Source organism: Sprattus sprattus, assembly GCF_963457725.1.
Source record: "Sprattus sprattus genome assembly, chromosome: 12".
Classification (NCBI taxonomy): Eukaryota; Metazoa; Chordata; class Actinopteri; order Clupeiformes; family Clupeidae; genus Sprattus; species Sprattus sprattus.
The window spans coordinates 16,869,843-16,882,353 of record NC_137910.1 but is presented as its reverse complement, the minus strand read 5'-3'; the positions used below and the strand labels follow the sequence as shown (position 1 = coordinate 16,882,353).

The following is a 12,511-nucleotide window of genomic DNA, read 5'->3' as shown; positions in this document are numbered from 1 at the left end:
ACACGCCACGCAATACAACCACACACACACACACAACTTTGTACCTCTTCACCGGTTGTGTGCTGGCGGTTTACTGTGTGCAGGGTTTTTCCTGCATAGAGAAAATGTGGGCGCGCGCCTAAGCCGTTTTGCCGAGCGCCTAAGAAAAATCCTGATTGCCTAAAGCAAAAAAAAGTTTGCGATGAAAACAAAAACCTGTCATCAATGCATCACGCGTGCAATGCCTGTTAGCGAATAGGTTCTTAATAGTATGTTTCAAGAGTCCTACAGCCGAATTCTCGTTCTGTTTTGATCACAAGCCTAAACGAGTTGATAAGTGTCTTCTTGGCTGATCAATACGCAACTATAAGCTGCGCGAATGGACAGAGCGGCCAGATGCCAATCACTCAATTACTCAACCTGCGTATGCATCCTGACTGTCAGTCGGCGGTTATTTTGAGAATAACATTCCATTTTTGGTATTCATGGCTTTCAATTAATTAAAATATCTGCTATGTTGAGGACCTACACAGGTGTAGGCTATTAATTAATTTGTCTACCCGTTTGAACGACTAACAGTAGACCGCGGGGCCTCGGGAGAGACAGACAAGCGCAGTGAAAGCTAAGCTCGTTCTGAGGAGATTTGTGTTGCATAATTACTTAATATTAATATTATCATTGATAAAACGTTGTAAACTGACGTTCCGCTGCGAGGACCAGCCTGACGTGCACGAATACACCTGTACAAATGCAAACTCAATTCCGCTCAAAATGCTGACAAAAGTTTGTTAACGATTTCCAACGCAGCCTCCATTGGTATTCTTAACCTGGAATGATAATATACAGTGTAGGCACGAAGAAAATAAAAGGAAATCACAAAACACCTGGGAAAAAATACATTGATTAGAAAATATGTATAAAGTTATATGTGGTCGCTATAACTTCTATTGGAGCAGCCATCGCAATGAATCACTCGTGCAATGCATGTCCACGAAAATGTTTAATAGTATTTTTCAAATACAGCCGAACCCTCGTTCTGTTTTGATCAATAGTAATCGTGTTGATAGAAAGATCGAGTGTGTCTTCTTGTCTGATCAAGACGCAACTGTGTTGTGCGCGAACAATAGTCTAATAATAAAAAATATAATATTTTTCGGCAATTGAGTCCCCATTGTTTTACAAACATCAGCACTTTCACATGACTAAACAAGAACTATTTAAGAACCTACATGCATTGCACGAGTGATGGAATTATTGTCAATCTATTAGCCTATCTATTTTAATCTAGAGTGGAGGCAAAATTATTTCCTCAAGCCTAGCCTCCATTATTTATGAAATGGTAAAAAAAAAAAACATAGATGTCTGCTAATAAGCTGACACGTTAACAGTCTTTGGGGGAGCACTGAAGACCCATTTTGACCCAGGAAAAACCCTGGTGTGTATGTGTGTGTGTGTGTGTCTACCTCTTCACTGGTTGTGTGCTGACAGTTGACTGTGCGAGTGTGGGTGTGTGTGTGTGTGTGTGTGTGTGTGTGTGTGTGTACCTCTTCAGTGGTTGTGTTCTGACGGTTGGCTCTGCTGCCCGACGCCAGGGGGGGAGCAACTGAGGCTATTGTGAGGGGAGGAGCAGCTACTGGTTCCACCTCCTTCATAGGCTCCTCCTCTTCTTCATCTGGCTCCTCCTCTTCTGACTCAGTCTCCCCCAGGCCCGACCCCACTTCTCCAGACTCCTCCTCCTGAAAAACAAAAGATTGAACCATTAGCAACAGACCCATCGCACAGAAATCTTTAGAACAGAACCATTACACAGTACCTTCAAAACTAGATCTAATCTCACACATGAGAGAGATCCCTTTCCAACTTAAATGAGCTGTTGGGAGATGTAGTGTGTGTGTGTGTATGTGTGTGTATGTGTGTGCATGTGTGTGCATGTGTGTGCATGTGTGTGCATGTGCATGAGCTTTAGAGAGATCTGTCTAACTCTAAATCCATCTCCCTGCACATTCACCTACCTCCACATCTACCTTTATCATTACAGGACAGGGCAGGGATACGGCTTGCAGATGTCTTGCTAGAGAGGGTGTGTGTGTGTGTGTGTGTGTGTGTGTGTGAGAAACCCACCTGCTCCACGTTTTCATTCGGTTTTCCTTTCTCAAGCTTCTTCCGCTCTTTCTGCCGCTGCAAAAGGAAGGAAACAGTTAAAGGTGTGTGTGTGGCAGAGGGAGAGAGCATGATGGGTTTTGTGTGCTCTTGTTTTAATTAAACCGTTTCTGTATATTTGATTCTGCCTAATACCAAGAAAATATTTTTTTTTTTTCCAGACTGTACTTACAACTTGACTTTTTATTTGGCCTAATTGCAATTGAATGAAATCAAACACTTTGGTCCAGCTTTCAATTTGATGTGACCAACACACTTCTAAACCTTTTCTAAACCTTTTCTACTCCAAGTCCCACCTATTCGTTTTTGTAACAGGGTGGGGCCCAATAGACAACCTGCTTATTTTAGCTAATCTATATTCCATTCTAATTAATAAGCGATTGTTATGGGTCACAAAGAGCAACATCAGCACCTGCTACAGGTGGGAGCCTAGAAATTAATACAAGAAAATCTACCTCTAAATATTGCACTCAAAATTGCATTGTGCACCTGAAAACAACATAAAACCACACAGAGCATTTTCAGTGAAAAGGTCTTCATTGAAGATTTTTGAAACAAAGGAGCTTATTTGCATTAGGCCTATGCCCTTTATGTGCACAGCAAAGAAGCAAGTAAATAAAACCAGAATAGACCTAAAAGATAGCATGCACTCAAAACAAGTGATGGAACATACAAACAAGACCACTCAGCTAGGCTGAAAAAAAAATCTAGATGCCCCATGGGGCCGCTCCGTGTTAAGAGGGGCATTTAGTGGGAACGGCTGCATTTTTGGGAAATTGTTGGTGATTTCGTTCACACCAACTCTACAGACACCCACAGATTTAAATAATGATCATAATAATAAACACGAGAATATTTGTATCATTAACAATTACGTTTCACATTTATAGTCAGGATTCTACGAGGCATTGTGATATCATAAAATAAACAAAAGCACTACACACGAACACTGCAAATGTAAGTGAATAAAATAATAAGCAATACACTCAATCGCATGGATATAGCCACAGTGGAATGGAATAGAAGACACACATCAACATTCTTCAACAGTATCTGCACCTCTGCGAAGGTGAAGTTAGGTCTCAGTTTACTTGACCAGTGCTTGCTTTCCGCTTTGACATGATGTTAATTAGTCTGAAGTTGCTTTTGCGTTTGCCTCGAGTCTGTCGTTATTTTGTTATTTTGGAGAGCGACAGGGAAAGTCTCCAAGATCGACACGTGGACCGCGTATAAAGTATATATGGTGTCTCATGGTATACAGTATTGCAGGGGTCACCAACCCGTCGATTGCGATCCACGTGTCGATCTCGGAGACCTTCCCTGTCGATCTCCAAAATATATATATATTTTTTTTCTTACTGACTTCAGAAGACCAATGTCAGAACGCCAACAAACACCAACAGTCAGTGTGCGCCAGCAGTTGGTGTTGGTTGAACATTGTCTGATACTGTCGGGAAGAGTTCAACATGTTTAGTCGGATCGGGTATAGTTGCAGAATGTCTACCCAATGTAGAGAGATTTCCAACGAACTCCAATATTCTGACAGCTCGTTACCTTGAAAACTAGGCCTCACATGCATAACATTCTCGAGCCGTCTTGGATGTCGTAGTTATGTTGGTTATCCACCAGTTTGTTAAAAAAACGATATCCTTAGTCTATTTATATAACGTTATGTAATGAACGGGTTTCAGGACAGATATTTGTCTATTTTAACTTCTACGGGTTTCTAAATATTAATATTATGTTAACGTGAAACGTTACATGAGTACATTTGCACGTATGTTATTTATCGGGCACTCCCACGTTCCACTTACCGCGTTGGTTTTCAAAATATTAATATGCACGCAGCCTGCTTTTACATACTGTGTAGTATGAAAAGGTTTTGGCACCCCTCTGAGGCTGCATGATAATTTACTCTTCACCAAAAAAAAGGTCACAGTGGTATATTATTCATTTTCTAGTTACCACTGAGTACTGCTGTGTTTTCCAGACAAATATATTTAGTGTAGGAGTATGTAATTGTGTGAAATTAAATAAAATGTATAAATAGGCTGTGCGAATATTTAGGCACCCTAACCATTTTAATGATTTGAATACCTGTAACTACTCCATTTTGAATAATTGCAACACATAATTAGTCTGATTAGCTTGTTAAGCCTTCAATTTCATAGAAAGGTGCATCCAATCATCAAAGTATTTAAGGTAGCCAATTCCAAGATGTGCTTCTCCTTGATTCTCCTCTGAAGAGTGGCAACATGGGGGCCTCAAAACAACTGTGAAATGATCTGAAAGCAAAGATTGGTAAACATTTAGGTTTAGGGAAATTGATGTGACCAAGAACACACTAAGGGCCTGGTTTACTAACATTGCCACCGCAGCTTATGGATGATGAGTTAAAATTAGAATTAGAGCTTTTGGTTGCCGAGGTTTAAGCAAACTAACCCTGGCAAATATAGAATCTCATTAATATTTTTCTGTTTAGCCCTGCCGTTAAATGTTGTGATCACTTTAAGTTCATGACTATCCTTTATTGGTGAGCTGATTTTGGGAAATTAAACTTTTCAATGAACATTGAGTTTCTGGGTTGCTATTGCTACCCCTCAGTGTGCCTGTGCACCTTCATATTAACAAGTTTATGTTCACAAGTTCATATTTACACATATTAACATGAGTTTATCACACACAGGCAACTGCAAACTGTTAAGATGGTTCCCTAAGCTAGAGATAGCTAGTTTTAATAGCCAGGTTAACTGCTCAAAGCATCCCGTTTAATAGTCTGGTAGGAATACACAACACCCCTTACTTTAAAACGGTGTATTCCAACACTGAAAACTAAGCTTTTCAAAAACGCTGCCCTCGGTGGATACATTTGAAAACTGGACTTGTAAAGTGGACAGGGCAGGGGAAACTGAAGTTCAGACGTTTGGTTGCCTTGGCACTTATTTTGGTTATAACGTCAAAATAAACATGAAAGGTGAAATTAATATGCTGCTCTGGCTCTACAATTTGGAAATTGGAAAAGTGTTAGTCGTGTAGAAAAAATTCTTCACGGCATTGTCATTGTGTTTTCGCCTTGCTCTAATAACTGCTGCCATATCAAAGTTTTCAGGCTCAATCAAAACGTGCTTCCTGGTTAAGACGTGCTTTTATGAGGCGCCTAATTATCCCGCAAATTTGAGACACACTCTCGCCAGGCAGTTTTTGTAAATACCACTGAATACATAATTAGGCACACTTAACGCCTCTCATTGCGGCACACACCCACGTTTCCTTATACCCTCCCACCAGCAGCAATCTGTGCGTCTACTCAAATGCGCCTCCTTTGTAAATACCATTTTATGTTTACACCCGCTATTTTACGCCTAAAATGGGCGCAATCCTGTTAGTAAATCAGGCCCTAAATGACTATTTCAGTGCAACATAAAAAGAAAAATATTTGTTAATCGGCATTGGCATTTTCACAGATCAAATCACCAAATCTAAGTACAGGAGCCGGCTTACTGACAGACACCTCACAGACTACCTCAGACTGGCTGTCTGTGCTTATGAGCCGAACTACAAGGAACTCACAGCCATCACAATAACTTGAGTCACATGAGAAATTTGTCAGTGTTATGTTGTAACTTGAGTTGATAAATAAGGCATTTAATATCCAGCCTATCTATCCAGCATATCTTGTTCATATTGTGTGTGGTTAACAAATATTTCCCTTTTTATGTTGCACTGAAATGAAGTCATTTAGTGTGTTCTTGGTCACGTCAATATGAAAGTTGAACCAAATTGTTTAATTTCATTAAATTACAATTAGGCGAAATACAAAGTTAAGTTGTAAATACAGTCTGGAGTCTTAACAGTCTTTTTCTCTCAACGCCTCAATAGGTAGATCATGCCAAGGCAGAGGTCGTGATCTTTGGGCAAAAAGTTTGGTGACCATTGCAGTATAGTATACAGGTATATGGTGTCTCATGGCATATTGTAAATATGGTGTCTTATGGTATATGGTCTGTGTTTTTTGTCACAAAGTCAGAGTTCAAGAGGAGATTTCAGTGTCTGTGTGTGTGAGTGGGGGGGGGGGGGGGGGGGGGGTTAATGGTTGAACTTATCTCTCTGTACACTCTGTAAGAATGTGTGTTTTTGTGTGTTTTTGTGTGTGTGTGTGAGACTGAGAGTGAGAATGAGAATGTGTGAATGTGTGTGTGTGTGTGTGTGTGTGTGTGTGTGTGTGAGAATGACAGAGAGTGTTGAGGGTATGTGTGTGTGTGTGTGAGAGTGAGAGTTCCTGGACTCACCTTCCTTTTGGCCCGTCGTCTCTCTGCTCTTCTCCTGGCCCGCTCCTCCTCACTTAACCCCTCCTCCCCACTGAGGGGCTCCTACACACACACACACACACACACACACACACGCCACACACACACACGATCACATAGGCGCGTGCACACCAACATAGGCCCACGATCTCTCTCTCTCAAATACACACACTTTTTAAGCTACCCTCTACCTGCGGACACTCAGATATAATAAGGTGTGCACATGCAAACACACAACACACACACACCTGCGGTAGGGAAGGGTCGCTGGCATCAGTTTCATCTTCTGTTTCCATGCGTTCCTCTCTCTGCTCACTGGGGCCTACAAAGGTAACACACACACACACACATTCAAATATACATAGGCAAACAAACACATACATGCTGTGTGAATACACAGACTAATAAAGACATTAATCAACAAACTAGTGCTGTCAGTTTAACGGCGTTAACGCAAACCCATTGTAACGCAGCCAATTTTTTGCGCAATTAACGTTCTTTTTGGCCTCGCAAACTGTGTAGTAGGCTAACGTTACAGTTTGAGTAAATGGTGAGCGCGATACGGCTAAATGGATTATAAAAAATCTTCCTTTTAAAAGTTTTATTGGTAACCTAACTGTTACGTTTCTTTGTTTTGGAAAAATAATTTTGGCAAACTTGAAAAAAAAAAAAAAAAATATTAGGCCATGGTTTACCTGCACTATATGCTGAGTCCTTGTTTACCTTAAATGTGCACTTTATAATTTAATTTTGTACCGCCCTGTTTGGCAATGTTGTGTTTCAATAAAATAAAACATTTGCATAAAGCAAGACAATCCACTTTTCTTTGTTGATAAGAGCATTAAAATAAAATAAAAATTATGTAAAAAAAAAAAAACAATTGAAGGGACATTTAGAATAGATACAAAATTGCGATTAATTGCAATTAATTTTGAGTTAACTATGACAAAAATAAGATTAATCGCGATTGAATATTTGAATCGTTTGACAGCACTACAACAAACACATGAGTAACTAGTCACACAAACACACACGCACAAGCTAGCACACACTCAAAGCCCGTGGATCCTCAGCATCTCCTATGACTAACAGACTCTCACCCCAACTAACACACACCGAATTCCACAAACACAGTCTCACTCCAAATAACACACACTGAACTACACAAACACACTCACCCCAATTTATACACACTGAAGTCCACAAACACAGTCTCACTCCAATTAACACACACTAAACTCCACAAACACACTCTCAACCCAACTTACACACACTGAAGTCCACACTCAAACACACTCTCAACCCATCTAACACACGCTGAACTCCACAAACACACTCTCACCCCAACTAACAAATTATCAGGGAAAAACCTAACACCCACTCTGTGTGTGTGTGTGTGTGTGTGTGTGTGTGTGTGTGTGAAGTCTTCAGAGGTTAGACATTAACTTTCTGTGAGAGCCATGGCCCTAAACCTTTTAAAACCCTTCAGGGGAGGGATTGGAACCACTGCTCCCAACTCACCATCCAGTATTATCACTATTTATTCCAACACATTCCAATATTATCTCTATTTGTTTCCTATATCCTCACGAGAAAAGGTATCTATACAGAAGACAATGTAAAGTATACTCAAAGATTCATATATACCTTTAACGTGTGTGTATGATAATGTTTGGGAGGTATAGTTTGTGGTGTGTGTGTGTGTCTATGTGTATGTGAGAGAGAGAGAGAGGGAGAAAGAGTGTGTGTATGTGTATGTGACATAGTGTGAGTTTGTGTGTGTGTGTGTGTGTGTGTGTGTGTGTGTGTGTACGTGCAACCTGCTTTGCGTAGACAAGCAGTCCTGCACTCGACTCACTCACAACCTCTGGCATGGGAGGCTGGCGTGCTAGTAAGGAGGCTAACACCAATAAGTGCAACTCACTGCACAGCACTGTACCTACTGGCTACTGTTACACACACATGTGCACACACAGCACTGTACACACTGGCTACTGTTACACACACGCACACACACACATACACTCACATGTGCACACATGTGCACTGTACACACTGGCTACTGTTACACACACACACACACACACACACACACACACACACGCACACACATACACACACAGCACTGTACACACTGGCTACTGTTACACGCACACACATACACAAACATGTTCATGGACAGCACTGTACATACTGGCTACTGTATGTACTGTTTACATATGAAGACCACAGCTGGCAGATCCTGTTGATTAGGCTGATCTCTATTGTTACACACACATACAAACACACACACACACACACACACACACACACAGATCCAGTTGATAAGGCTGATCCCTCAAAGTTAATGGAAATAACTCCAGTTAGCCAACACATGATAGGAGAGTGTGTGTGTGTGTGTGTGTGTGTGAGAGAGAGGGAGAGTTGCTCAGCTACATGTTGAGTGTGTGTGTGTGAGAGAGAGTGAGAGAGACGAGGTGAGGTGAGTGTGTGAACAGTTCCCATCCTGACACCTGTAGTTACCCGTGATGCGTAAGTGGTACTGGTACGACTAAAGAGTGACTGACAATCAAATAACCACTGCAAAAACACATAAATACACTTTAAAGGTTTGCATACATTGCGTCCCTTATCTGTGTTTTTCTACACTGTACACACATTCATGGTTTAGAGACACACCGTCTCTTTACACAGAAATGCTTGAATGGATGTGCCACACCTGACAAACGGATCTTCAGCGGTTTTGGCCATCAGACACGCTAGCCCTGCTGTGTTACCCAGGGGGGTCATGTGCTACACAAATAGGAACCAAATGGAGCAGTGTCCCGGCGGCAGGTAAGCAACATGTTGCCTATGTGGTCATGTTGACGGCAGCGGGAGGCCCTGCGAAGACTGTTTTATAGCCGCCTCTTATCGCCAACGCCAATGGGTTCACTTCTCCCTTCATGTCTTCAACATGCCAAGTCATGAGGAAAAGTTCCACATTTTTGTTTGCCAAAACTTCCGACTGAGTTGAGCGACTTTGTTATTAGGAATAGTAACTGTTTCACATGTATTTTAGAGCCAGTCAACGAATGTGGATACATATTTGAAAATGAATGGACTAAATAAACGAATCGTTTCAACGAAGCGGACAGAATAACATCATACTTGAAACGAGGTTGCAGTACCCTGTTACATTTTCAGTTTTGTTTCTCCCATTAAGATCTGATTACATACAAGGAAAGGGGAACGATTTGTACTGTCCGCCATCTAGCCTGCGCTCTCCAGTCGGACCGAGCGATAGGATTTAATGAAGGTTTATTAAAGCCAGGCAAGTCGAGCTTGCGCTTTTTGCGGCATGGAGAACTTCAGCGCGAGAGAAAAGTTCGCGACTCACCGCTCGAGAGCCCCAGCAGCCGGTAGATATCTCTCGTGAACCTCATCAGGGCGACCATCCGGCATTATACCCTTAAATAACGCATTATCATAACTTAAATACACAACTACAAACTAAATCAACGTTAAACCATGGGTAGGGTCGACATGTTAATCAAGCAGGAATCTCAGTGCCCGCCTCGCTTCCTGGGCGTCTAGAGCGCCGGCCTACTTGGCAGAACATAGGGACCCTCCCTCTGGCGGCGTCTTAAAGGGACCTGGACGGGACGCTGGAGTCAAGGACAGTGTTAATAGACGCTTCAGCAGAAAACAGTATCACATGACCATGTTAACGAAGGTGACAGCATGGAAACACGAGCTCATTGGGGGCGCTCCTTGCAATTATGGACCTTGTGTTATAGGCTGTAACCTATAGCCTTGCTATAGGTTTAGGTTATAGCAAGAGGTACGCGAGTGAAGTAAATTTCGTCATCATATATTGTACGCGCGGCTCTGTGTTGACGTCCGTTTACCTTTTTTGTGACCTAGAAAGACCAGCATCAAGTTAATCGAAACTGTGTTTCTTTGGTCCCCGCTCTTCTTATGTTTACGGTGTCAACCAGCTTCCATTCACTTTATTTGCAAAAATTGCGTGATTATTTGTTGGAATAATCTCTGCACTTCTTAACTTTTACAATACATAGCTGAAGGAGGTTTACACAAAGAATGCACAAGGTATCCAATAGCAATTGCGATACATTTTAATCTAAAACTCTTTTGAAGAATTATAAAACTTCTTGTTCCCTATCTCTAATGGGAAGCATATGCACTATTGCACTTCTATACTACACTACCACACCTGAAAGATGTCCACACAAAAGAATGAACGCATTCTTCTGTCGCAGTTTGGAGAAGTCTTGTTCCAAAACTCTGGCCCACCTAAAAGGGTACAGCAACATTTGTGTTCTCTCTTGGGGGGGGGGGGGGGGCGGAGCATTAATGCATAGCAGTTTCAGAATACATGACTGACACAGAGAGTCAAATACAGTAGGAATACTATCTAAAAACACTAATATGACAAATTAAAGTAAATGTGTAGATGTAGTGTGTTTTCTTCCGATTTAAGAAACAGCTTGTTCACCACCCTTCCATCCCCCCACAGCATCATTTGTATTATTTACACTCAAAATATTAACAATGACCTGTATGCATGTGTGTGAATATATACTGACCAGGACTACAATAATCAGCAGGGACAAGGTGGAAATGTGAAAGGGTGCTGGAGCATCGCTCCTCACAGTAGATTCTCACATGGACACACTCACACACACACACACACACACACACACACACACACACACTTTGTAGAGTTGCCAACTCTCACGCTTTCACCGTGAGACACACGCTTTCATGTGCTGCCTAACGTGAGAAAAAATCTCACCGATTCTCACGCCAAGTCAGCCTAGAGAGTTTGCACCTCTGCACAGATTATGCAAACACCTGGCAATGAGGGTGAAACCCCAAGGGCACTGTCCAACATTTAAATAAGCTATAAGGCCACAGTCCAACATCTAAATATGTTATAAGGCCACTGTCCAACATCTTAATATGTTATAAGGCCACTGTCCAACATCTTAATATGTTATAAGGCCACTGTCCAACATTTAAATGAGTTATAAGGCCACTATCCAACATCTGAATATGTCCATTGGAATATTAGGCCAATACTGCTCTGCCCTGGAAAAAGGGGGCAACACGTTATTTATTTTCACCACCACCTCCACGCCCCCTCCCCCTGGACACATGTTTTGCCTATATCTGTCTGTCTGGCCATCTAGACGGGGTCAGTGTTTTAAACCAAGATGTTTGTCAACTGTAACAGTAGTTGTCGTTCATTGTTTCAGGTGCAGTAGTTTATTCCAGAATTGGAAAAGTGTAGGGATTATGCGTTGTATTGGACACAGAGAACAAAATGTCAGAGCCTCTGGGCTTTTAATCGGGTCAGAGCCTATGGACAAATTTGACTGGGTCAGAGTTTTATTTGACTTGACCTGGTGTTGGTGCATCAAGGAACTTTTGTACAGTTTACCTGGGTTCAATTACCGTCTGAAGCAGGTTGCCGCTTTGGATGCAAGCGTCTACTAAATATCAGACATTTACCTTCATTTATCAAAGTAATGTTTGTAGATAGTGTTCGTATTTGACTATATATTTCAGGTGTAGTAGTGTATTCTGAAACTGATGTGGTGTAGGCTATTCCTTATTATCAGCATCAATGACAGGGAAACACTTAATGTAAGATGTCCTTTCTCATTTGATTTAGGTTTTTACAGGTGTAATATTAGGCAAGGTGTAAGACAAGTAAACTCCAAGTCACGTCACAGCCCGCTAAAAACAACCATCCATGGTGTGTGTGTGTGTGTGTGCGGGCGAGTCAAACACTGCCCGTTAAAAACAACTATCCATGGTGAGTGTGTGTGAGTGTGAGCAAGTTTGTCACTGCCCGTTAAAAACAACTGTCCATGGTGAGTGTGTGAGTGAGCGAATCAGAAACTGCCCGTTAAAAACAATCGTCCATGGTGAATGTGTGTGTGTGCGTGTGAGCGAGTCTGTCACTGCCCGTTAAAAACAACTGTCCATGGTGAGTGTGTGTGTGTGTGTGTGTGAGCGAGCCAGTCACTGTCTGTTGAAAACAAGCATCCATGGAG

General features: G+C 41.7%; 1 protein-coding gene across 2 annotated transcripts in view; it reads right to left on the bottom strand.

The window, feature by feature from the left end:
- Window positions 1–9,944, bottom strand: part of LOC308373261 (uncharacterized protein) — a 23,165-nt gene extending 13,221 nt beyond the window's left edge. For both annotated transcript variants that reach the window (XM_080848693.1, XM_080848694.1), the window contains exons 1-5: window positions 9,826–9,944; window positions 6,695–6,768; window positions 6,429–6,509; window positions 2,101–2,157; window positions 1,524–1,715 (exon numbers count right to left, since the gene is read on the bottom strand). In XM_080848693.1, the coding sequence (XP_080704819.1) occupies window positions 1,524–1,715; window positions 2,101–2,157; window positions 6,429–6,509; window positions 6,695–6,768; window positions 9,826–9,883 (462 nt within the window). In that variant the 5' untranslated portion in view covers window positions 9,884–9,944. The remainder of the gene's footprint in view (window positions 1–1,523; window positions 1,716–2,100; window positions 2,158–6,428; window positions 6,510–6,694; window positions 6,769–9,825) is intronic.
- Window positions 9,945–12,511: the final 2,567 nt, after the last annotated feature.